The 24,836-nt window shown below is 43.1% G+C and overlaps 1 protein-coding gene across 5 annotated transcripts in view; it reads right to left on the bottom strand.

The window, feature by feature from the left end:
* The window catches only part of YTHDC1 (YTH N6-methyladenosine RNA binding protein C1), a 33,375-nt gene extending 8,765 nt beyond the window's left edge, over positions 1-24,610 (bottom strand). For 3 of the 5 annotated variants that reach the window (XM_065595867.1, XM_065595869.1, XM_065595871.1), the window contains exons 1-10: positions 24,439-24,610; positions 16,333-16,434; positions 15,407-15,735; positions 14,924-15,272; positions 13,321-13,410; positions 12,804-12,857; positions 12,115-12,209; positions 2,615-2,723; positions 2,377-2,494; positions 1,042-1,126 (exon numbers count right to left, since the gene is read on the bottom strand). In XM_065595867.1, coding sequence (XP_065451939.1) covers positions 1,042-1,126; positions 2,377-2,494; positions 2,615-2,723; positions 12,115-12,209; positions 12,804-12,857; positions 13,321-13,410; positions 14,924-15,272; positions 15,407-15,735; positions 16,333-16,434; positions 24,439-24,466 — 1,359 coding nt within the window. In that variant the 5' untranslated portion in view covers positions 24,467-24,610. The remainder of the gene's footprint in view (positions 1-1,041; positions 1,127-2,376; positions 2,495-2,614; positions 2,724-12,114; positions 12,210-12,803; positions 12,858-13,320; positions 13,411-14,923; positions 15,273-15,406; positions 15,736-16,332; positions 16,435-24,438) is intronic. The other 2 variants (XM_065595868.1, XM_065595870.1) reach the window with 1 other exon arrangement.
* Between the last annotated feature and the right edge of the window lie 226 nt (positions 24,611-24,836).

Genomic DNA, 24,836 nt, shown 5'->3' with positions numbered 1-24,836 from the left:
CTAACTTAATGCATACATTTTAATTACACGTTACCTGAATATACGGGAATATTCTCTCCAAAGGTTCAGCAATTTCATATAATCATTTTAAAAAGGGATTGACTGCAATTCTACCGACAGTTAGGTGGACAGAAAATATTTTTGTTTTAAACATTTGTTTAGCCATTTAAAGGGCAACTGTCAAAGAATCAGATACAATTCCTTTAAACAGTATTAATAATTTTAAAAAGCACAGTCTGATTTGCAACGTCCATTTGCTTTTTGTAAATTATTAATTTTGAACAGTAAAATCAGATAGATAGTTCTACTGCCTCTAGAGTCACTTTTACTTTGTTCCTATGTACAAGATGAATTGTGTTTGGATCTACTACACTGCAGGGGCATATTTAACCCCCATCCTCCTTCAAAACAAACAAACAAAAATTGTTTTTTAAATAAATAAAAACCATTCATGTTGATTTTGTAAGAGTGTTTTTAAATAAAGCCCAAGTTACTGGAGTTGACAGTGTCCATTTCAGTGTATTCTTGAATATTTGGTAGAACTAAGAGGTACCAGCTTGCATTTTAAAGGTATGCCTATTATAACGGTAGAATATGTGTCAGAAGAAACTTAATACATAAGGCAAACGCAGTGCAAAAGACAGAACTGAAAGCACCAGAACTTGTTCTAAACAGCACAATACTCTACGACAAAGTGAAAGTTATACTACCACAAACTTAACATAAAATTTGTTACACTGCAACTTTGAAATGTTACAAAGTTTGTCAGCACCAATTGCTGCTAGTCACATTAGATCCAGACCAAAATTGCTGATAATTTGCTTAACCTAACTGCTACAAACTTACTTTTGCAATTCTGCTCCCTCTCCAGTACTATGAGAAATCAACCTTGCCCCACATATGCCCTTGTCAATGAAAGCTGTACTGCAAAGCTGAATAGTTATAAGCGCTTAAAAGTTATCACATCTTGAGTAAGTTTATCTAATCATGTCTTTTGTTTCACTTTATTATTAAAGACATTCATTAAAAAAATTGACAAACCTGTCCGTCACGTCCAATCTTTACTGGTTTATGTTCATTCCAAGGATTGGTCAGGTGAGCAGATTTAGTGAAGGGTAATTCACGCCTAAATATGCAAGTGGGATCATTTATAGTTATTTTGTCTATTAGTTTAAAAAACGCACACAATAGGACATTACGTACTGTAGAACCTCATTCATTTGCTCCACGACATGATCCTTTGTGAATTACTGACTTAAGAATCCATGCATTTAGACATCTGTAATTCAATATTATTATTTGGTTCAGTCTATACTAGTCTTTTTTAAACAAAACAAAACCAAACCAACTACAAGCTTAGTACTGAGACCTCTCACTACAGCACTCCGCTAGTTCACCTCTGAGGTGAAAAGAGCATGTACTAATTTATAAATGCTGGTTAGCAGGGTGCCATTGTATAGATAAGACTATTAGTGCTGTGTGCTGCTAAATAACAGAAGTTCCAATTCTGACATACTGCCGCCTAAAATGCTCACGCATATAAATCTGGTAACCTTCGAGTTCTGGTGGGTACAATTCTCTAGAATTTTATCTGAGCCAAGTGGGAGTAGCATTACATCTTTGAGGATGCATTAGATTATTGGATAATCACTGGAGGAAATTTCCTACAAGTGCTACCTGAACTTGATGGTCTTGCTTGCTAATGTTTGTTTTATGTGACCTTTTAGCAGGTGCATCCTATCACTTTACCTACTGTTTTACATCAGATATGCATAAATGTATTCCATCCAAAAAGGAGCATCTATTCCTCCCGACCTGGCCTTCATTTTAACAAGTTTTGAGATAGTAGCATCTTTCATGTTTAGCCAGACCCCAGGGTACAAAACACTTCCCCCTTTGAGTTTTTATTCTGCTCTCCAGGGCTGAGAGTCCAGAACATTTCAAAGGAACACTTTGTTTTATAAAAGGAAGATTTTAAGATAACTGCAAACAAATGCATCTAATTTCAGTTTACTAGGCTACTGAAAAGAAAAGAAAAAGAAGAAACGCTCAGTTAAAAATCCCTGTATAAAATGTTTAGGACGATGCAAACAAAAAGCATTTGCTATAGCAATCTCACTTATAGGAAGGGGTCCCAAACCCAGCTATAGTAATAATGGGGCAGATTTTTCCCCATTTAAGTGAATTTCAGTCAGATGGGAATTTTCAAAAGGGGCACAGCCAAACAACAGATAGAATGAATGGAGACATGCATTTTCTACTTACAAATGAAAGTTAGAAACAGTGCTGAGACGGAGATCCTACTTAGTAGACTTGCCACAATAGCATCTGTAGTATAGTATAAATGCTACCATTTAAAAGAAGAGAAATATTTACCTGCAAATCCAGTCGATTTTAAAGACACCTCCCAACATTTTAGCATTCATTCCTGCAGGCAGAACCCAATGTATTGGGGATCCTCCATGATGGGATTCAGATGAGAGCCTTGCAAATCCTAGAGGAGTCGAGATAGCAGAGGGTAATAGAACAGCTTCTTAAAAAACAAACCAAAAAACAAAACAAAAAAAAAATAAAGCCACCACCAACACACATATCAAATGTTACTTTCATTTACCTTGGAATTTTCCACTTTCTCTCACAGAAAATATTAAAATAACACTTCTTGCTGCTCTAAATGCAGCATTAAGCTTCTTCTCGTTCACTGGAAGAGTTGACCAAACACCCTAAAAAAAAAACCCCAAGAGAAATGTACACAAGTCAGTCACTGCAAGGAACTGTTCATTAACTCAATATTTTAAAAGAGATTTAAAGGGGGGAAAAAAGGCCAGGCTAGTGGTCTGGAAGAAAATACTGTGGGGCAGCTGTATTGGAGACCTAGTGGTATTGCCAACCCCAGTGTTAAAAAGTCATGAGATTTAAAAATTAGTCTCATGTTTAAGCCAATGTGTTGGTTCTTTGCCTTCTGGATTCTGAGTTTTTCCTCTGCAACAATGACAGTGGGAAATTTAGTTTTTATTTAAAAAAGGATTCTCACATAACCCGACTCCAGGAGGTGGGGCTTTAAGTTTAACACCAAATATCAAGAGACTTATGATAATTAAACCAAAAAAAAGATCACAAGATTGGCAACACTGGGATGACAGAGCTGAAGCATACTGTAGAGAGGCCATAGTTAGTGTCAGGGGGAGAGCTCTGCCTGCAGAGTTTCAGGCTCTTTGCTTCAGTTACTGCACTGAATGTAGCCCGTGCCTAAGGCACAGAAGAGCAGTTACTTTACAAATAAGGACTGCAAGTAAAGTAATAGTGCTCAAGAATTTGAGCAGTGAATGTGCTGTTGCCAGCTCAAACACGAAGACCACATGCTATTGTGGCTTTATTCCTCTCAGCAGAAAAGCAAAGATGCTGAGCACCCACAGCTATGACTTTCCACAGTCCAAGCCCAAAGTTAAAACCCTACTGTAAAGGATTTAATTTTAAGCTTTATTTGATGGTTTTACTTTTTCAATTTATTTTAGCACAGTTTAATTAAAAAAAAAAGGGGGATATAGGCCTTTTGCCCCACCCAAACCGGGTAATATTGTACTGACTTTTTCCTGTATTTCCTTTCCACGTTATTGCCAACATGTAACGTGCAAATACAACCTGCCCAATCGTCCTCTGTGTAAGTGGAAAGACAGCTGAGCTGCCCCTGTGGCAGCACCTCTTTCAGCCTAGAAGGGTGATCTGGAGGGCAGGCAATGGGGTGGCCAGAGAGATGCACCATCCCCACACGTTACTCAGAGTAGACACATAATAATACAGCCAGAGACTACAGGTCTGTGCCCCCCTCCAACCCAGCCTATCACATGGGTGTAGTTGAACTCCCATTTTAAAAGGGAAGTGGAAGTCTCAAGGCAGCTGATGGCTTCAGAAGCCATGGCAGTAAAAGACCCTATTACCAAGAATTAGTGATCCAGCCCAGTACCTTATTCTACAATGGGGCAAACTCTGCCCCTCAATGAAATGGTGAAAACCCTGCACATGGAACTCCACACAAGTTTCTCTCGGACAGGAAGCAATGAGAACTTATTTCCTTTCTGAACAGTCTGCTCCCCGCTCCACTCTCATTGAGTGAGGCTACAATCCAGGCTGTATTTTAACCGTTTACTCAGGCCTGGTCTGGGAGGGGAAGAGAGAATCGATCTAAGTTACGCAACTTCAGCTACTTGAATAATGTAGCTGAAGTTGATGTACTTAGATCTACTCACCGCGGTGTCTTCGCTGCGGTGAGTCAACTGCTGCCGCTTCCCATCGACTCTGCCTGCACCACTCGCGGTGATGGAGTACAGGAGTCGACAGGAGAGCGCTCAGGGATCGATTTATCGCGTCTAGACTAGATGCAATAAATTGATCCCCGCTGGATCGATTGCTGCCCGCCGATTCGGTGGGTAGTGTAGCCATACCCTCAGTGAGGGATAAATTACCTTGCAAGAAAAGCAGACTAACCAGACAGGAAAGGTCAAACTTGGAAGCCTGAAACTAGGCACCTAAATAACATGTGGTCTGATTTCACAGATTCCGAGCACCCCAGCTTACATTAAACTTCAGATACTAAAGTTTTTAAACTGATGAAGTGTCCACATATATACACGTCTGCAACCCTTGACAGCTATTGAAACTAACTGCATTAATATGAAATATCCTCCAAATCAAAAGTCATGACGTACCACACATCTAGCAATGCAGGAACTAGGCACTGAACAAATTTAGTAACCAAAGAGAGACTATGTGCCAAATTTTTTAAGAAGTTTGAGAGATTAAGCTCTTTCCGGAAAGGACTTTGTTCTGTGTTTGTTTAGCACCTAGCACAATGCCTGGTCCATCACTGGGGCTCCCAGGAGCCACAACAATAATGATATTATTAATATTAAATACCCCATTTTTTCCCTAGATGCCCAGACAAGTTTTTTAAAAAGTTGTATTTGAAATAAATTTCTTGTAGCAAGTCAAATGTTGCTCCAAAAAGAAGTTACTTACCTGGAGCTAGAGATTCTTTGAGAGGTGTTGTCCCTATCTGTATTCCACTGGGGGTTGTACGCATACACCCCATGCACCCGGAGCTTTTGAAAGTACTGTAATACCATCTGCCAGTCTGCGCATGTGCCCTTGCTCCGCCTCATGGTTTCGACTGAGGCAATAAGGGGCGGGGCCAACTGACTGCACCTTTAGTTCCTTCTTCAAAAGCAAATAAAACAGATCTGCAGCAGAGGGAAAAAAGGGTGGGACTGGACTACAGATGGGGACCACACATTTTGGAAGAACCTCCAGTTACAGGTAAGTAACTTCCTCTTCTTCTTTGAATGGTAGTCCCTATTGCATTCCAGAGGGGGACTGACAAGCAGTACCTAGTCAGGAGAAGGGTGTAAGGAAGATGACAGAACCATGGAACGGAGAACAGCCACAGCGAACGAGGCATCTGCAGCAGAGTCTTGTACCAGGGTGAAATGGGGGAAAAAAAGGTAAAGGTATGTACTCAACTCCATGTGGCCGCCCTATATATGTCCATGAGTGGCATGTCGTGAAGCGTGGCCCTAGTTGCTGCCTGTGTTCTCATGGAGTGGGCTCATACCTCAAGGGGAGGAGACAGCCCCGATAATTGATAAGAACATGAAACCCACTTAGAAATCCTCCGAGGGGAGATGGCGTTAATCCTTTCCACTATAGCGACCAAGAGTCCCGGGGACTTCCTGAACGTCTTAATCCTCTGCAGGTAAAAGACCAGGGGCCTACAGACATTGAGAGAGTGAAGGCATGTGCTTCGGAAAGAAGGCCATACACGTATGGGTTGGTTGAGGTGAAAGCGGGAAAGCACTTTTGGCAGAAATTTGGTTTGCAAGCGCTGGGAAACTTTGTCCTTATGGAATGTGGTGAAGAGAGCGGGGAGGTCCGCCGTCATGGCCCCAGGTCGCCTACCCTTCTTGCAGAGGTAATAGCTGCCAAGAAAACAACCTTCACGGACAGAAGAAAAAGGAAACAGTAGGCCGGAGGTTCGAAGGGTGATTTCATCAATGCTATGAGGACAAGGTTGAGGTTCAGGGTAGGGCTGTTGATTAATCGCAGTTAACTCAAAAAACAAAAACAAATTAATTGTGATTAATCTCACTGTTAAACAATAGAATACCAATAGAAATTTAAATATTTTTGATGTTTTTCTAATTTTCAAATATATTGATTTCAATTGCAACACAGACTACAAAGTGTCCAATGCTCACTTTATATTATTTTTGATTACAAATATTTGCACTGTAAAAATAAAAAAATTTTCAATTTACCTCATAACAAGTACAGTAGTGCAATCTCTATTATGAAAGTGCAACTTAAAAATGTAGTTTGTTACAGAACTGTATTCAAAAATAAAACAATGTAAAACTTTAGAGCCTAAAAGTCTACGCAGTCCTACTTCGTGTTCAGCCAATTGCTAAGAGAAACAAGTTTGTTTACATTTACGGGAGATAATGCTTCCCACTTCTTAATTACAGCGTCACCTGAAAGTGAGAACAGGCACATGGCACTGTTGCAGCTGGCGTAGTAAGATATTTACGTCCCGGATGCGCTAAAGATTCATATGCCTCTTCATGATTTGGCCATCCTTCCAGAGGACATGCTTCCATGCTGATGATGCTCGTTTAAAAAAAAAAATTAATGCATTAATTAAGTTCTTGACTGAACTCCTTGGGAAAGAATTGTATGTCTCCTGTTTTATTCGCATTCTGCCATATAGTTCATGTTATAGCAGTCTCGGATGATGACTCAGCACATGTTGTTCATTTTAAGAACACTTTCACTGCAAATTTGACAAAATGCGAAGATACCAATGTGAAATTTCTAAAGATAGCTACAGCACTCAACCCAAGGTTTAAGAATCTGAAGTGCCTTCCAAAATCTGAGAGGGATGAGAGGTGGAGCATGCTTTCAGAAGTCTTAAAAGAGCAACACTCCGAAGCAGAAACTACAGAAACCATATCACCAAAAAAAAAAAAAAAAAAAAAAAAAAAAAAAATCAACCTTCTGCTGGTCTACATCTGACTCAGATGATGAAAATGAACATGAGTCGGTCCACTCTACTTTGGATTGTTATCAAGCAAAACCCATCATCGGCATGGACGCTTGTCCTCTGGAATGGTGGTTGAAGGATCAAGGGACATAGGAATCTTTAGCACATCTGGCATGTAAATGTCCTGCGACGCCTACAACAGTGCCATGCAAACGCCTGTTCTCACTTTCAGGTGACATTGTAAACAAGAAGCAAGCAGCATTATCTCCAGCAAATGTAAACAAACTTGTTTGTCTGAGCGACTGGCTGAACAAGTAGGTCGTCTGACTGGACTCGTAGGCTCCGAAGTTTTACATTGTTTTGTTTTTGAGTGCAGGTTTTGTTTGTACATAATTCTACACTTGTAAGTTCAACTTTCATGATAAAGAAATTGCACTACAGTATTTGTATTAGGGGAATTGAAAAATACTATTCCTTTTGTTTTTTACAGTGTAAATATTTGTAATCAAAAATAAAGTGAGCACTGTAAACTTTGTATTGTGTTGTAATTGAAACCAACATATTTGAAAATGTAGAAAACATCCAAAATATTTAAATAAATAGTAGTCTATTATTGTTTATTCACATGATTAGTCATGAGTAATTTTTTTTAATCGCTTGACAGCCTTAGTTCTGGGGAATGATGGGATGAATGGGAGGATATGAGGCCCTTCCAGAACCTTGCAGTTAATATGTGAGTGAAAACCAAGTGCCCCTCCACAAGAGTGTGGAAAGCACTAATGGCTGCTACGTGTATGTTGATAAAGAGTTGAGAGTTGAGTTCCAACACTTTCAGGGACAGGAGATATTCCAAGAAAAGAGGAAAGCCCATGGCCTCAGGGGCAAGCCCTTTCTGCAGGGCCCAGGAAGCAAAATGTTTCCCCTCGGCTTGGTAAGATCACCAAGTGGATTCTTTCCTGCTTACTCACGAGGGCACCTTGTACGGCCGATGAGCACTCCCGTTCTAGTCAAGATGCCCATCCAAAAACCAGGGTCTCAAGTGAAGTGTCTGTGGATCAGGATAGCTGATCCTGCTGTTATGTGTTGAGAGCAGCTCTGGGAATGTTGGTAACAGAAATGAAGTATGGTTCGACAGGCAGAGAATAAGCAGAAACCACAACTAGAGAGGCCAGGATGGGGCGATCAGGATGACAGTCATGCTCTCCCCCGCGGAATCTTGGGGAGGACCCAGGGCAGGAGAGATAGGGGAGAGAAGGCATAATTGAACTGGTTTGACCAGCAGATGACTAGGGTGTCACCTTGGGAACAGGCTCCGAACCTGCCCCAGAACAGTACAGTCTTCATTCGGTGCTGGCATGGGAGGCAAAGAGATCCTTGGTCAGAGTCACCCAACAACCGAAAATGCCTGTGACCACGGAATTGTTTAGCTCTCATTTGTGGTCAGCCATGAAATTCCTGCTGAGAACATCCACAATCACATTCTGAGTCCCTAGGAGATAAACCACTGACAACAGGATACTGTGTGTGATGCCTCCACACACAGCGCTGGTGACCTTGTGCCCCCTTGCTTGTTTATGTAGTGAACAGTGGCGGTGTTGTATGACATGACAAGAACATGACAGGAAGACCCGAGGAGCAATGGTGAGCCCGAATGGCAGAACTCTGTACTGGAAGGCCAAGGGACGATTGTAAATCTCAAGAACCATCTGTAGGTTGGGTGGATACCTATGTGGAAGTAAACATCTTGCTGGATACCACATGCCTCTTTCTAGCGAAATATGATGGCTGTGAAAATGACCACATATGGTTGAGACCACGGAGATCTAGGGTTTTGTCTCTTTCCCCGCTTTTTCTTGGGTACCGGGAAATAGGTGGAGTAGAACCCTGTGCCCTGAAAGGTCATGCGAACAGGCTCTATCACCCCTCTCTGCAGTCCGCCTCTAAGGCGCGGATACTATTGTGAGAGTTGTCTAAGAGGTGGGATTGGGACGGGGGATGTGGATGAGGTAGCACTGTGAACTTGATCATATAGCTATGTTGAACATCATACAGGATTCACTTGTCCATTGTTATTGCACTCCAGGCTGGTAGAAAGAGTGCTGGACAGCCCTGAAAGGAGTGGGTTGTATGAACTGTGAGATGCAAAATGGATGATGGCTAACAGCACAAAGAATTATTGCTTACCCAAAGACGGAGTGCGTGATGTCAAAGACTGAGCTGACAGACGATGCAAACAGGGTCGCTGGATCTTTTGACACTTATGGTGAGGCTCATAGGGTTGGTGATGGAAGAATTGAGGAGCTCGGTGTCATTGTGCAGGAGGTGGATGATAGAATTTGCACATGGGTGTATAAATACCCAGTGATCATAGGGTGGATCTAGAGTCTTTGAGGGAGTGCAGAGAATCATCAGTCTTCTAGCTGAAGAGGTGAGATTCATCAAAAGGGAGTTCCTCTATTGTGTTCTGCACCTCCCTTGGGAAACAACATGAATGCAGCTAGGATTCCCTCCCGATGACGATCCCTGTAGCCACAGTGCATGAAGATGGGTCCACTGAATCCACCATGGCCTGAAGCATTGTTCAGGTGACCAGTTTGCCTTCTTTTAAAATAGCCTGGAAGCGGGCATGAGCCTGCTTGGTCATAATTCAAAAAGTCATATTTTGTCAGTAACGCCAAGCAATTAGAGATACAAAACTGAAGGCTGGCTGAAGAAAATACCTTATGATCTAGGAGGTCCAAAATCTCTCTTACCCTCCTTGTGTGTTGGAGTGGAACGTGGGTGTTGCTGCCTGGCCCATTTAGTACCAGCCTGAATAAGCAGGGAATTGGAGTGTGGTGGGGTTGGGGGTGAGGGTGAGAAAGCAGAAACTCAGACCCTTTGTTGGTACATAGTATCTTTGTTATGTCTCTTTTGGGGTGGGTGTGCAAGTGGCCAGGGTATGCCAGTACGGGCCAGTTGGAAAATGGCATAGTTGAAGGACAGAGTGGCGAGATGGGGGAATTCCTCTTAGGCAGATCAGGTAGGTTCCATGGGCAGATATCGGGGCCAAGACCCCCAGTATGGCCAACCAGGAGGATCTTGCGGTTGCTGCAGGGTCCCCACGGAGTGGGGTACCAGTGGCTCCTGTGCTGAGGAAAGGGAGGATATTGCCACTGAACTCATGGAGCTTTTGGGTATTCATGCCAATGGAATGGGAGAGGCAGATCATGTGCTCCATCTGAGTCCTGAGACACTGAGAAGTCAGGTCCTTGTTCGAATGGTGCTGCCGTCAAAACGAGTGGATCCGAGTGAGTCGCCGGGATGTGCTCAGGAACACGACCCAAAGGTGGCAAGTCCAATGCAGAGGAACGGGGTCTCTTATGGGGCAAATGAACCGGGAGACATGGCGCTGTAACCTCATCCAGGACAAACAGTTCATGAGGCCCAGGAGCTGACTTGAGCATGCATTCCACAGATGGAACCGGGGATGGAATGGAGGACTGCCTCAGAACCAACAATTCCTGTGACTTTGGAGATATCGATCCAGAAAGAGTACATGGCTCTGTAACCGGGACTGGCAGATCCAGTGTTCTATACACCTTCTTGTCATGTTTGTGAGCCTTGGACTGCACCACTTCTCCATGCCTGGAACTCATGGAGAATGCAACATCCTTCTTGGGCTTTGAGGCCGAATTACTGTCATGCTTATGCACACGCTTCCTTGCCTCACGGCTAGGCCCCCTGCACGGGATCTGTAGTGCTCGTACCAGTAGAACCGGACCGGAGCTCCACAGTAGAAGACACATTCCTCAACTGCTCAGGCCGATGTACCGGGGTGGTGGGGGTATTTTCCCCAGCCTGGATCCGAGTGCAGCCTCATGGCAACCTCGATGAGGTCCTTCTTGAGGCGAAGAGTCTGGCCTTCCCAGGTACGGGCTGGGAGCAGAGGCAGATACTGCATCTCAATGAGACGTGCAGATCTTGAACCTTGGCGTCTTTGGCGTAATCCAATACCCAGGCCTAGGTGTTGGGGAGGCAGTCAGCAGGTAAAAAGGCATCCCAAAGACTACTTCTAACACTAAAACTGCTACAACAGTAACAAAATACTAACTATATACAAGAGTAAAAAAGTCCTTTTTCTGTATTTAGGAAAATGCATCACAAGAGACGAGAGAAGAGAAAAGGCTCCAACTCAGACCATGCGACGGTGAGAAGGAACTGAGGGTGCAGACGGTATGCCCCGCCCTTTTATCGCCTTGGTTGACACCACGCGGCAGAGGCAAGGGCGCATGTGGACCAGCAGACTACTACTACTTTCAAAAGCTTCAGCTCAGAGCGCTTGGTGCATGCATATAACCCCCAGTGCAATACAGATAGGGACCATCATTTGAAGAAGAACTTCTATTTTCCTGACTAACTTCCTACATGACCATACTCCAAAACATGGAATCATAGGACTGGAAGGGACCTCAAGTGGTCATCTAATCCAGTACCCTGCATTCAAGACAGGACTAAGTATTATCTAGACATCTGAATACAAAAACATTAAATTGATTCTTTAATACAATAGCCTAAATTTTTCTTTTGCCAAAATTTAATATTAAGAGAATCTTGTCGCAGGAATAACAGACATCAACTCAGGCACTCAGTTTTTCATTCGTTTTACTTGAAATTACATACAGATCAAACTCTCATCGTGTACCGAAAGAGATATATTTAGAGGCCAGAATCTGGCTGTAGCTTCCCAGCTATGCCCCTGGCAAGGGAAGAGAATAACTCAGGTGGCATAAAGTTGGCTGAGCCATCCATCACCAACTGCCCTCTTGATATAGGAGGTGTCTCAGTGGTGGATAAAAACTACACTCCAATTCTCATCTGGCATACAGTCCTTAGTAATTACAGCCTGCTGGCATAAGTTAAGAGCAGTCAAGGAGCTGCTCTGATTTGTGTTGGAGCCAGAGCAGCTACAATTTGAGAATTAGGAAGCTAAAAACAGGTTTGCAATTTTGGCACAGGAGATAATACGGGCTTGAGTGTCAGTCCCTTTCTGTACTAAGTTTCATGATAAAAAAATCAGTTTCAGGAAAAGTTTGACGTACCTTAGCTTTGGCAAGTGAGACATTTTCATGGTTGTTACTCTTGATGAGAAAAAATCTTGCATCTTGGAGAATATATTTAAGTTTACTGGTTTGGTCTGAAAAACAAATTTTAAATAAGCTCAAGTTTAAACTTTTAAAAATTATTTCCACTAGGTAGTGGGTGTTTATTTTTAGCCCTCCCAACCCCTACCTAAATCAAGAGTTAAAACCTTCCACCCCCAGCTTCAACCTTGAAATCAACGCCAAAGAGCACGCAATGCCAAGCTTTTATTTAAAAAATAAATAAATAAATAAAAATAAAAAATTAAGTAACTTCAGATAAAAATCAAACATAGCCTAGTGATGTTCCGATATACTTGTATCCCAGCTTACAGCGCCACGATAGGTAATGTGAAACATTTGCATCAGGCATTGTTGAATAGAGTATTGTTAAATACATTCCCCTTTTCAAGTAAGGGCATCTCATTGCTACTTTGCTGCTCCTGCAACAAGCAAATAATTGACGTTTTTTGCACCTCTAATGACATGCAAAAATAAATCAGGATGGAGATGCATCACTGTTTACACTCACAAATCAAGTATTCAGATTGTTATATCGGAACATTACCACTTTGACATAACATCAATGAATGGACAGAGACAATGGCTTGTGATGGGGCATGCATTAAAAATTCAAATTTAAATGATACCTTTTTGGACAGCACGAACGGAAGATGATAATTTCTCATGCTTCTTTTCTGAACCTGTGTTTAGCCAAAGTACATTTGTTCAGATTGAGCCTTGATAGAGATAAGATACAATTTCTACAGCCTTGTCACATACAATTTTCATTCATGACAAATTATTCCTCCTGGCGCGCACCCACACACACAAAAATACTGCTCAATGTGCACGAGTGTTTTGTTTTAGTTTTTTGGGTTGTTTTGGTTGTTTTTTGTTTGAACAGTTTCCTACTCAGAAAACTAGTCACTGAATCATCATCTTCCAAGTTTTTTTAAAAAGTGAAAATTCCACTTAAGCAACAGAATAGCATTAAAGTAACAAGAAAGCCTACTTCCCCAAAATTATCCACACAGAACATGCCAAAAGTCAATACAAAATTAACAATTAAAATATTAAGCTGCATACCCCACAAATTTCTACAGTGTTCACATTTCAAGATTTGATACAAGTCAGCATGACAGGCAGTAAAAGGAAAAAAAATACCTGCATAGGATTCTGATGCAGAACTTCCACTTCTATCAAAAACAATTGGAGAGATACCTCTAGCTCTCTTCCTTTCCTTCTTTTTCTCATCTAAAAATCCCAAAACAAAGATAAGCAGTACTGTAAATATCACACAGGGAAGACAAGAATGGGATGAAAGTACTGGCAACAGATAAGTGTGATTTGTGATAACTACAAGGATATATGGTTCTAACAAGATTTAGGTTTCTGTCCTAAGGCCCCTCTCCTCCCCAAATATCATGTACAATAATTTACCCTAATTTTCAAACGTGTAGTTCATGAGGGAAAGGTGAACAGCAAGAAATCTGCAAGTTCCATACAAAGTTTAAGATGCAGAAGTGATTCACTAGGTTTGGGGCTGCTTTAGTTCTTCTCTCCAATGCTTTAGATATTTGCAGTGACACCAAAAAGGAAAATTGTGTTGTGACCAGTGACACTGCTCCTGAATGCTACTCTCTGTATCTGAAAGCTCAGAAAAGTGACAGAAGTAATAATAAATAAAAAAAACCACTGGGGAACATTGTCAATAGGTCTCTTTTCCCCTAAAAGTTAAATTATACCTCAAACTTTTTTCTTGGGGAAGAAAAATTACTACAGCTTCTTTTATTTTTTAGGCTGTTCTCACACTAACTCCAAATACCAACGCTGGCCCACCTGTGTCTAAATTACTCCGGAGGACCAGCTATGAAACCCTCAAAACAAGGAAGCTAACGTGACAGGAATCTTTTTTAACAAGACTGTAAGCACGCTTCTCATCAAAACCAAACAATAAAGAAATACCATCAAGTGATCTCTCCATTGAGCCAAATTATATTATATGATCTTTTTCAAGATTTCATCCAATCTTCCAACTTAGTCTATGCCAAAAGAACCAAGTAATCAATAAATTTAGCAAAACCCCATTGATTCTTAAATTCTGAGAGGAATTTAATATTCCTGAAAATTAAACACTAGCAGAAAAAGCGAGAACCAGGCATGGTGCGGGCAGTTGCCATGCAATTTTCTTAAGTCCCTATTTCCCCCATTATTCTGAGCCTGGACTCCTCATCATTCCAAGTTGTGTGGTGTTCTCTCAAATGAATGAGAACACTAAATGCATTTTTACCAAGACCCAGCCATGTTCTCTCTCTCTCACCTTTGGAGAAATTGCTAAGGCAATAGCCTCACTATTCCACCCAGCCACACATCTTGATTTATATTGAACTTCTTGCCATCAACTTTAAAAGATAAATCATAAGCGAATCTATATAAGAAGTGTCAAGTAGTATTGACTGCAGAAGCTTTAAGTGTTAAAACAGCAAAGCCAAATCCAGTTCATCTACAGCAATTTGATCCTAGTATAGCGGAAAGTCATTATTTCCAGGCAACCCTTCGTACTAATGTTCCACTATATTGTCTTGCTGTAAAAATTCACTTAAAAAAATAAAAAATAATAATAAAAAAAAAAGTCACCTGATGACCAAAGTCAAAGCTAATCCTCACTAGCACAAGCCAAAAAGAAGAAGTCAATCTTGAAATATCAGTAGATTTAAAACAAATAAGAAAAATCAGATATCAAGTAGTATAATAAGAAGCAATCTACCTGAAGCATCCGAGCCGGAACCAGATCTGACTGACCCATCTGTGAAGGATGCCGATTCAGAATCAGAATCACTGGCTTCACTTCGTGTGTCATAGTCATTTCCTTCCTTTTGATCTCTCTCATCTTGTTCATATTCTTCTTCCTCCTCCTCTTCTTCTACCTCTTCATCCTCCTCCCCTTCATCATCTTCCTCTTCTTCCATTCCTTCCTCCTCATTTTCTGTGTTTCCTTGCTCGGAGGAACCGCTGCTGCCAGTCTCATGTTCTGAGCCATATTCCTCAGAGTTCACCTCTTCTTTAGAAGAATGGCTGGATCTGCTCAGTCTTCTATCTACGTCGTGCCTAATTCTCTGATGTTCAAAGAGAAAATCAATCAGCAGTCATAGAACACATTGTCTGGATGCACAAAGTGCCTTAAGAGAATGCGCCTTATAAAAGCCTCAAACAATTGTTTTATTTCTAAGGCTGCAATAACTTTTACTACCTCAGAACCATCTGGTGTGGAAGACTTTGCCCTTCTGTCAACATCTCTTTTCCTCATGCAAGTCTTTTCAAGTTGTCCTTTATATGGTTCCCTTGAACTGCTGCTTGACATACGGGTCTTTCGATCATCTGGGCGCTTGTTTCTATCAGACCTCTGATATTCCTCATTCTTGTACTCCGACAGTGGCTTTCCTTTTGTACTCACCATTCTTTTATTATTGCTAACTGATGAGCTAGGTGGCTTTGGAATCATTTGCCTTGATGAATGCATAGAAGGCTTCTGTCTTTTGCTTTCAGAACTTTCCATCCTGTCACTTTTTCTTTTTGACCCTTAAATAAAGACCAATAGAGACCAATTTCAAAGTTATTTTAAACATCAGATTAGACGACTTCTTTTTACGTTTGATAACATTTCTCCTTAAAATCAGCTTTACTGTCTTGAAGTTTCAGTTCCAAAGCACTCTTAAAAATAATTAACCTTTCAAGATTATAGCATTTTACAAATATTAAGTTCTTAACCTCCCAGTCACATTCACGTTTTCCATAGTGAGAGACGGAGAAACTGATGCTGAAAGGCTAAGTGACAAGCGCAAGGCCAAACAAGTTACTAGCAAAGCTGGGACTGGAAAAGAAGACTTCCTTGTTCCTACTCCTGTATTCAGTTTACTAGACCAAAAAATAATTTGTACGATATCAGCTATATCTGCAGAAAACCCAGATTCACTGTGATCTTCAGCTAAAGAGAAGCTCTACTTTATTATGTTTATTCAGGTCAGAGATTACATTATAATGCAGTTGCACAAAAAACGTTTGGGATTCCATTACCGGGGGTATGAACATTGTCACCTTGCAGACTTTAATCATCCTGCACTGTAAAATGTTGCTGTCTACTTTTTAGCAAGATATCTGAGTAGTAAAGCCACATACCCTTTTTCTCATTTTTATCTTGCTCACTATCAGGATTATACAGCTCATCATCTTGGTCTGGAGCATCAGTCAAAATGTCATCCAGAACATTCAGTTCACCATCTGAAAATAATGTACATAAATTACAAATATTATTGACAATAATCCATTTTGAAGAAATTTTCTGAAAGTGTTTGTAACCAGCATTAGTTTTTATAATGTCATTAAATTTACGAATGCATTAACAGAGCAATGAAACTTTACAGCTTTTCAATTTCCTCCTTGACTTTAGCTTCAAGTGTCAACAAAATTCAACCTGGGAGTGTTGCAAGATGGGAGCATCAACCTTTATGAGAGTCAAAGTCCAGCTCACTTTTGTGATATGGTCTCTGCCAAAGACAGGGATTATGGGACTTGCAATCCAAATGTCATGGGAACTGCATGCTGCCATCAAAGCATGCGAATAACAAAAATTCCAGACCAAGGAAAGCAGCAAAGGGAGATGATAGAACTTAATGACTCTGTCAAGGAGACTGGGGAAAGTCAGGAGGGCTCATCTTGTCAAAGGAAAAGTGCTTAAAGAGAAACACATGCAAAAGAAGCCTGGCAAGGAGCCAAAGGCCTGTTTGAGAGCCCTACATGAAGAGGAGTAAAACCCTGAAAGAGAAGGGAGTCTATGATGCTCTGGTCACAATTTTGAACCCCATTAGCCAGGGGTCACAGACACCAGAGGCTTCTCTACCTGGAATACAGCCTTTCGCATCTGAAAGTTCTACAGGAACTAAACAAGAAGGGAGGCTGTCTGAACAGAGTGAGACTAACAAAGTATCAAGGGGTCACGGGGGGTAAGTTCCCAGCATGCAACTTTCTCTATTCCATAATTCATATTTTTACTTTAAAGAGAGATCCCACAAACCCACATGGCACTGTCCACCCTCTGACTGCAGGATTAAGTCTGCACAGCTCTGTATAGTCTCATGAATGTTGCAAATACAGGACGCATTATCCTCCAGTATTATCAGAGATACAGGAAGAACCACAACAATGGGGGACATGATATTTTTTTCAAGGACGGACTGCTGATGGACATAGTGAAAAACAATTCAAGGCTGTTGGTGGCATTCATGAAGCAGCTGCAGACGGCGGAGCATCAATTCTGGGCCCAAGAAATGAGCACTGACTGGTGGGATCACATCACAATGAAGGTTTGGGATGACTAGAAGTAGCTGCAGAACTCTAGGATGCAAAAGGCCATATTCCTGGATCTGTGCGCAGAGCTCACCTCTCCAGTGGATGAACAAATGAGACAGTTCGGAAGCGAGTGATGATTGCACTATGAAAGCTTGCAATGCCTGATTGCTACTGGTCAGTGGGAAATCATTACAGAGTTGGAAAATCCTCAGTGGGAGCGGTTTTCATACAAGTGTGTAGGGCTATTAATCATGTCCTGCTATGCAGGTCTGTGACTCTCCGCAATGTGCAGGATGTCACGGTTGAATTTGCAGCAATGAGGCTGCTGAACTGTGGTGGGACAAACAAACGGCATGCCTACCCCTATTTTGGCACCACCACCTTGCCCCAGAGTACATCAACAGAAAGGGCTTCTTTTCTGTAGTTTTGCAAGTCTTGGTGGATCACCTGGGATGTTTCACTGATATCGGTGTGGGCTGGTCAGGGAAGGTGCATGATGCTTGCAACTTTAAGAAGACAGGACTGTTCAGAAAGCTGCAAGCAGGGACATTCTTTCCTGACTTGTGGATTATCACTGGTGATGTTGAAATACCAGCAGTAATCCTGGGGGACCCAGCATACCACATGCTCCTCTGGCTCCTGAAGCCATATACCAGCCACCTTGACAACACTTAAGAAAGATTCAACTACTAGCTCAGCAGGTGCTGAATGACAGTTGTGCTTTTGAAGGCATGTTGGTGTTAGTTTATTCACTGCGATCCAATCTTGTGAGAGAAATATCCCAATAGTGATAGCTGCCTGTTGTGTCCTGCATAATATTTGTGACTTTGTAGTGTGATATGACAGACTGTACTCTACGTAGCCCTGAAATTCTGGGGCCTGTTAAGAATTGTGTAGTGCTTGGTGTACATTTACACCCCTGTCATCCAATGAATTATTCTGTTCTCCTCTACCGTTATACACTATCACTTTCACTGAGACTATGAATTATGCGGTGCTTGCTGTACATTTACACATGACTAGGGTGTTTTCTTGAACCTAAGAGATCTGTGGTGCTGTACACTTACAAGTATTCAGTGCTCTGAGTACTGCTATACATTCTGCAGAACATGTGGTGAACGAATAAAGATGAAGAACAGGAGTACTTGTGGCACCTTAGAGACTAACAAATTTATTAGAGCATAAGCTCTAAGTCTCTAAGGTGCCACAAGTACTCCTGTTCTTCTTTTTGCGGATACAGACTAACACGGCTGTTACTCTGAAACCTGGAATAAAGATGAGTTTATCTTCAAAAACAAATTTATTGACTAACCAAAGCAGTGAAAAAAGTGCTAAAAAAGGACAATACAATACACACTTCCCACATAAATTAACCAAATGCAGCTTTATATTTAGAATGGCAAACAATTTTTGTCCATTTCAGTGCAGAAATGCAGTCAATTTTAGCAACACATACACTAACCAGTGCCTTGAATGCAACAGTAAGTGACTGAGACATCCCTGACGCCTGCCCTGCATCCGAAAGTATCTGGAAATTACTTGCCTCTTTCCCTTGGCAGTATAAAGCTTTATGGAGGTCTTTGCCAGAAAGGACTAGATTTGCTGTACAGTAACTCCTCACTTAACGTTGTAGTTATGTTCCTGAAAAACGCAACTTTAAGTGAAACTATGTTAAACGAATCCAATTTTCCCATAGATTTAATGTAAATGCGGGGGGTTAGGTTCCAAGGAAATTTTTTGGGGGCAGACAAAAGGCATTATACCGTATACTGTACAGTACTGTAAGGTACTGTGGTTTGGAAGTGCCCCTGGCTTACCTCACACAGGCACAGCCCGCTGCAGGCAAGGACACTAGGAAGCACCTTCCCAGCAGCAGCTTCCCCGGAGAAGAACAGGCGCCGACTTTGCTGGGGGATGCTCCAGGCCAGCCTCTTCCTGTCCCAGCTCCACTGCAGTCCCACCTCTTCCTACCCCCACTCCAGCCCCGCTCCTTTCCCCCACCCCCCAAAGTCCTAAGCGCTGCCAAACAGCTGTTTGGCGGCAGGGAAGCACTGGGAGGGAGGGGGAGGAGGCGGAGAAGAGTAACTTGTGCAATGCTCCCTTGTAAAGTCGTTGCTCTTCCACAGAATCTTACAAGCAGTGGAGAGAGCAGGCAGCCAAACGACCTTATAAGGGGGCATTACACAACTTTAAACGAGCATGTTCCCTAATTGAGCAGCGATGTAACTTTGAAACAACATTAAGCAGGAGGACATTAAGTGAGGAGTTACTGTACTCACTCCTCAACAGGAAGATACTGAGTGCATTCTTGCAGGAAATGGTCTGGGGAAGGTTTTGGGGAAAGACCCTAGAGTCCTACCAAATAATGCTGAAGACTCCTGTATTTGAGGCAATCAGGCGCCAAGCAGAATCCGAAGGACCCTACTCTCCAAAAACTAGCCTGTGTGCCTGTTTCAGAAGATTCTGAACTGCACAATAATCAGAGGTTTTGCTGCTTAGGGCTAAGGGGCTTGCAACTCTCCCATTTTTGAGGAAAAAGAAGCCACACATTCTGATTCTGTCCTTACCGGACACGTTTGAATCCAAACTCATTAGTATAAGCACTTGCCCTCTGGGGGGGGAGGGGGGGGAGAGAAGGAGGGAGAAGGAGAGGAAAATATAGTCTAGCTTTGCTATAGTATTTGAGACACCCTTTTGCCAAAGAAGCTCCCTATGTCACACAGCAGGTCCTCAAGCTCTAGTGAGTCTAGTTACTGCGTATTCAAGTCTGACAGAAGCAGACACTTGTATCTGTAAGCACCTAAGCCCAAGGCTGATGTTCTTGCTGCTGTTACCAACAAGTGACATGAGAACCACATACCTGGTTGTGTAAGTGCTCATAAAATCTGCCAGAATTCTTTGTGCTTTTCCACAACAGTACAAGCCCTCTTCCATAGCTTGAGCTGAGCTTTGTCCAGAAAGGACCGGTAGTTTGCAACAAAATCTGTTGTCACTGTAGCCCAACAAAATATTTTTCCAGGGACATCTTAGCATCTTAATTCTCAGTCTAGGGAAGCCAAGCAGCAAGTCTCAAATCTTATCCCCGGCCATAGCGCACTGCCATCAGGCTTGTGGTGAAGCAGCAGCATTCCCAAACAAGTTGTATTTTTGCTTATGTCGCTTCAGCAATATCCACAGTGGAGTAACGGTGCTATCACAACTCTTTCACCAACTGGCTCAGAACTGGGTGCAGGGATATTGCAAACTTAAAGGGTGATTGTCCCAGTTAGATCTTTCAAGAAACCCCCAGGGCTGGACAGGAACCAAATTATAATTGGTGACTTTAGTCATCTATTCTAAAATGTGTAGAAAGGTTGATCTTCCAGGGGGGTTCCTTGTCTTTTTCCTCTGTGGATGTACATTTGGTTCTGAATCTCCAGTTTCCCGAACAGCCAAAGAGCACTTCTTCTGTTCAACAGAGCTCCCACAACCCACCGATTACATGGTGCTACCTCAATGTGTATGTGCATGAGGGATAGCCAGCACTCCCAAAGCAAGTGGTGACACCAGCTGCCCCGGTTACTACAAGTAGTACCACTGATAAGAATCACCACTAGCTCAGGTTGCATTAAGACATGTTTCAGATACTCCTTTGGCACCAAGCTTTCAACCAGCCCTAGTACAGGACACTGCTTTGAAGCCCTGAGAACAGTTAAAAAGTGCATAATGCAATCAAAGCAATCTACATAAATCACATAATGAGCCAACAATAGCTCTAGCTATTGTCTCCTAGGATATGCAAGCTCCCCCACCCCATGCAACCCTTCTATTCTGACAGTGATTGCTGCAGGCCTTGTATGTATAACTGGTAGGCAGAGAATGAGCAATAATGGTTGTAAGTTGGGGTATAACCCTTTTGGTGCTTGACTAGGGGTATGTCTACACTACAAAACTATGTTGACCTAAGTTACACGGGCATACAGCCGCCACAATTATGAAGTCGCTTTTGCAGGTCCACACTACGTTCTGTGTCGGTCGTGCACGTCCTAACCAGGAGCGCTTGCACCAATTTAACTGTCCGTGCGGGGCATCCTGTGATGGCTTGTGAAAGCCAGCAACACTCAGTGCAAGCAACGCAGTGACTGACACTGTGTCTACCTAAGCGCTCCTGCTTCTCGAGTTATTAAGTCGGCATAGGAGAGAGTTACATTGGCAGAAGCAAGATTTTAGTGTAGACACTTACAGATTTAGGTCGCTGTAAACTGCCCTGTGTCAACCTAACTCTGTAATGTAGACCAGGACTAAGGCTTGTTTTTGACACATTCAGATCTGTTATGCTCAACCAGTACACAATCCAGAATTCAGAGCGGTAGCCATGTTAGTCTGTATCAGCAAAAACAAGGAGGAGTCCTTGTGGCACCTTAGAGACTAACAAATTTATTTGGGCATAAATTTTCGTGGGCTAGGAGCCACAAGGACTCCTCGTTTTTACAATCCAGATTAAATAGCTCCTCCCAGTGTTAGTGGAACTGAACATACCACCCATAACAGAATTTGTATCTGCTATGAGTATTTTCAGAGCATCAGACTTATAACCACCAGTGCTATTATTACAGTATACCCATGCATTACTTGCAGCTTAAAGACCTAGTTAAACTAATATACTTTTTAAAAAATAATTCTTACGTATGTTACCAACTGTGTACCAGAGTATTAAAACTAGAAAAAAAATCAACATGTTTGCTTTTTGCTCAGCACTGAACAGTAAAAAATGAAATTTATCAATCAATTTTCCTTTTCACTTATCATAGATTTGCCGTAACATTTGGTTTGCAAATACTATGGGGAATTTATAAAAGCTTGCATTTACAATTTCTAAACCAAGGGAATATATTAACTGGCAATGTAACTTTTCTCATACCATATCAGCAAGTACACATGCACTAGGAACTATCATATAGCAGTATTGGTTCCAAAAGGCAGAGAAGCAGACAGACACCAGAGGAGATGGCATGACTGGAGACTCACAATTCACTTCTGATGTTTGAATGTGATGTATTAAGTAGTACTAACATGCACACATAGCTACGGACTCATTGTCATTACCATCACTATGTATAGCCATGCTCCCCCTTTGAGCAACACTAAGGAAGTTAGAAAGAGAAAAAGCTGGTTTGAGTATGCAGCTAATTCTGCCAACCACAGGACTGTTCACTTTGGTATACTGCTTATAGGAAAACCAAGAGTTACAAACACCAGAATTATGAACTGATCAGTCAACCACCTCATTTAGAACCAGAAGTACACAATCAGGCAGCAGCAGAGACAAAAAACAAACAAACAAACAACAAACAAGTATAGTACAGTACTGTGTTAAGCACTTATGGAAAATAAAGGGAAATTTTAAAAATAAAGATTTGATAAGGTAAGGAAACTGATTCTGTGCTTGTTTCATTTAAATTAAGATGGTTCAAAGCAGCATTTTTCTTCTGCATAGTAAAGTTTCAAAGCTGTATTAAGACACTGTTGAATTGCAAATTTTTGAAATAACCAAATTAATGTTTTGTTCAACAACCTCCATTCCCAAATTGTTCATAACTCTGAGGTTCATCCTCTACTACTTTGGCTGAGTACAGTTTAAGCTGCCCAATCTAAGCAATGTAATAGTTTGGCCTAACTTTGGTGGTTGGGTTTAAGTGTGTGGGTGCTGTTGGTGGCCTGTGATATACAGGACATGAGACTAGATCAGGGATTCTCAAACGGGTCACGAGGTTATTACCCGGAGTTTATGAGCTGTCAGTCCTGGGCCTGGCGGGGTCATGAAATGTCAGCCCCCATTAAATTAAAAAACCCTGTTTTAATTTATAAGAGGGGGGGTGTCGCACTCAGAGGCTTGCTGTTTGAAAGGGGAACTCGCCACTACAAGACGTTTGAGAACCACTGTACTAGGTGATCTGGTGGTCTCAAACTCTATAGACTCTACTGAGGCCTCTACCGTTTTCCTGATATTTAGTCCATTCCCCACCCCCCTTTCAGTTATTCCAGTCTATTACTCTGTGGTGCTGCACATCACCTTGAGAAGAGCTACAAAATTTATAAATATAAGAAGTCACCTCTAAGTTGTTACGTAAAGGGGCCTCACAGCAGCTACAGCTCCTACCTTGGAATCTGTGCACACGGTAACCCCACTAGAGTAAAAGGGAGCCTTAAACAAGGGCACGCAGAGCAACGGCTGCCCCCAGCCCCCAAGGCATCACTGCATGATGGGGTAATCTGACGTGCAAACAACACAAATAAATGGTACAAAGCTTAAAATAGTGGCTATTCCCACCTCTGGGCAGTAACACGTTAGTCTAATCGAGCAAATTATGTCTACAGCCCACCCAAGGGTTTCACAGAAGGATCTCCATCCAGTCCCTTCATCCCTAGAATACGGTTGACACTTCAGAAAAAAATTATGAACGATTTTTGTAATTATTTTAATTTATTCTGGTAAAACCAAAATGAAAATCTCATCTCCCCTCCCCTCCCACCGCAGGGCAGCTGACCCCCCCCCCAAGCCATCCCCCGCAGGGCAGCTGAGCTCCCCAGCCAGTCCCCCCCCCGCCCCCGCAGGGCAGCCCCCCCCCCGCCAGTCCCCCCACCTTCCGCGCAGGGCAGCCGCTCCCCCCTAGTCCTCCCCCACCTCCCCTCCGCCCCCGCAGGGCAGCAGCCGCCGCCGCCCCCCCCCCCCCCCAACCAGTCCCTCCCCCTCCATCCCGCAGGGCAGCCGCCCCCCCCCCCAACCAGTCCCTCCCCCTCCATCCCGCAGGGCAGCCGCCCCCCCCCCCCAACCAGTCCCTCCCCCTCCACCCCGCAGGGCAGCCACCCCCATCCACCCGCTTCCCGTAAGGGCCCCACTCCCCCACGCAGGGCGGTGCAGGGCAGCGATGCCCCCCCCGCGGCCAGGCCCGCTACCTTTCTCCTCCCGGCTGTCCGCCGCCATCCCGCCGCCTCCCCTCAGGGGCCGGCCGCCTCGCGCTCTGCTCACAGCGCCGGCGAGGTGGGACGCTGGGGCGCGGGGCGGGGCGCTGGGGCGCGCTGCGGGGGCGGGCGCGGAAAGAGACAGGGCTGCGGGCTCTCGGTGCAGGCCGGGCCGGGCCGCGCCGCCGAACGTCTGGCTAGAGAGCCCCTAAGATGGAGGCTGCTTCCTGCGTGAAACAATCCCCCTCCCACCATGCACCGCTTTGTTTACGCTTCTGGCGTCACAATGCAGACTGCGTGTGACTTCAGCGCGTAGAGCCCGCCCGGAAGGGCTCCAGGACAGCCGCGGAGGCGGGCCTTATCACGTGACTCTACAGGGCGCCCTCGGCCGC

The sequence above is a fragment of the Chrysemys picta genome, chromosome 5 (genome assembly GCF_011386835.1).
Source record: "Chrysemys picta bellii isolate R12L10 chromosome 5, ASM1138683v2, whole genome shotgun sequence".
NCBI lineage: Eukaryota > Metazoa > Chordata > Testudines > Emydidae > Chrysemys > Chrysemys picta.
The sequence above is the reverse complement of the archived record's forward strand: the minus strand, read 5'-3'. Positions and strand labels throughout refer to the sequence as shown.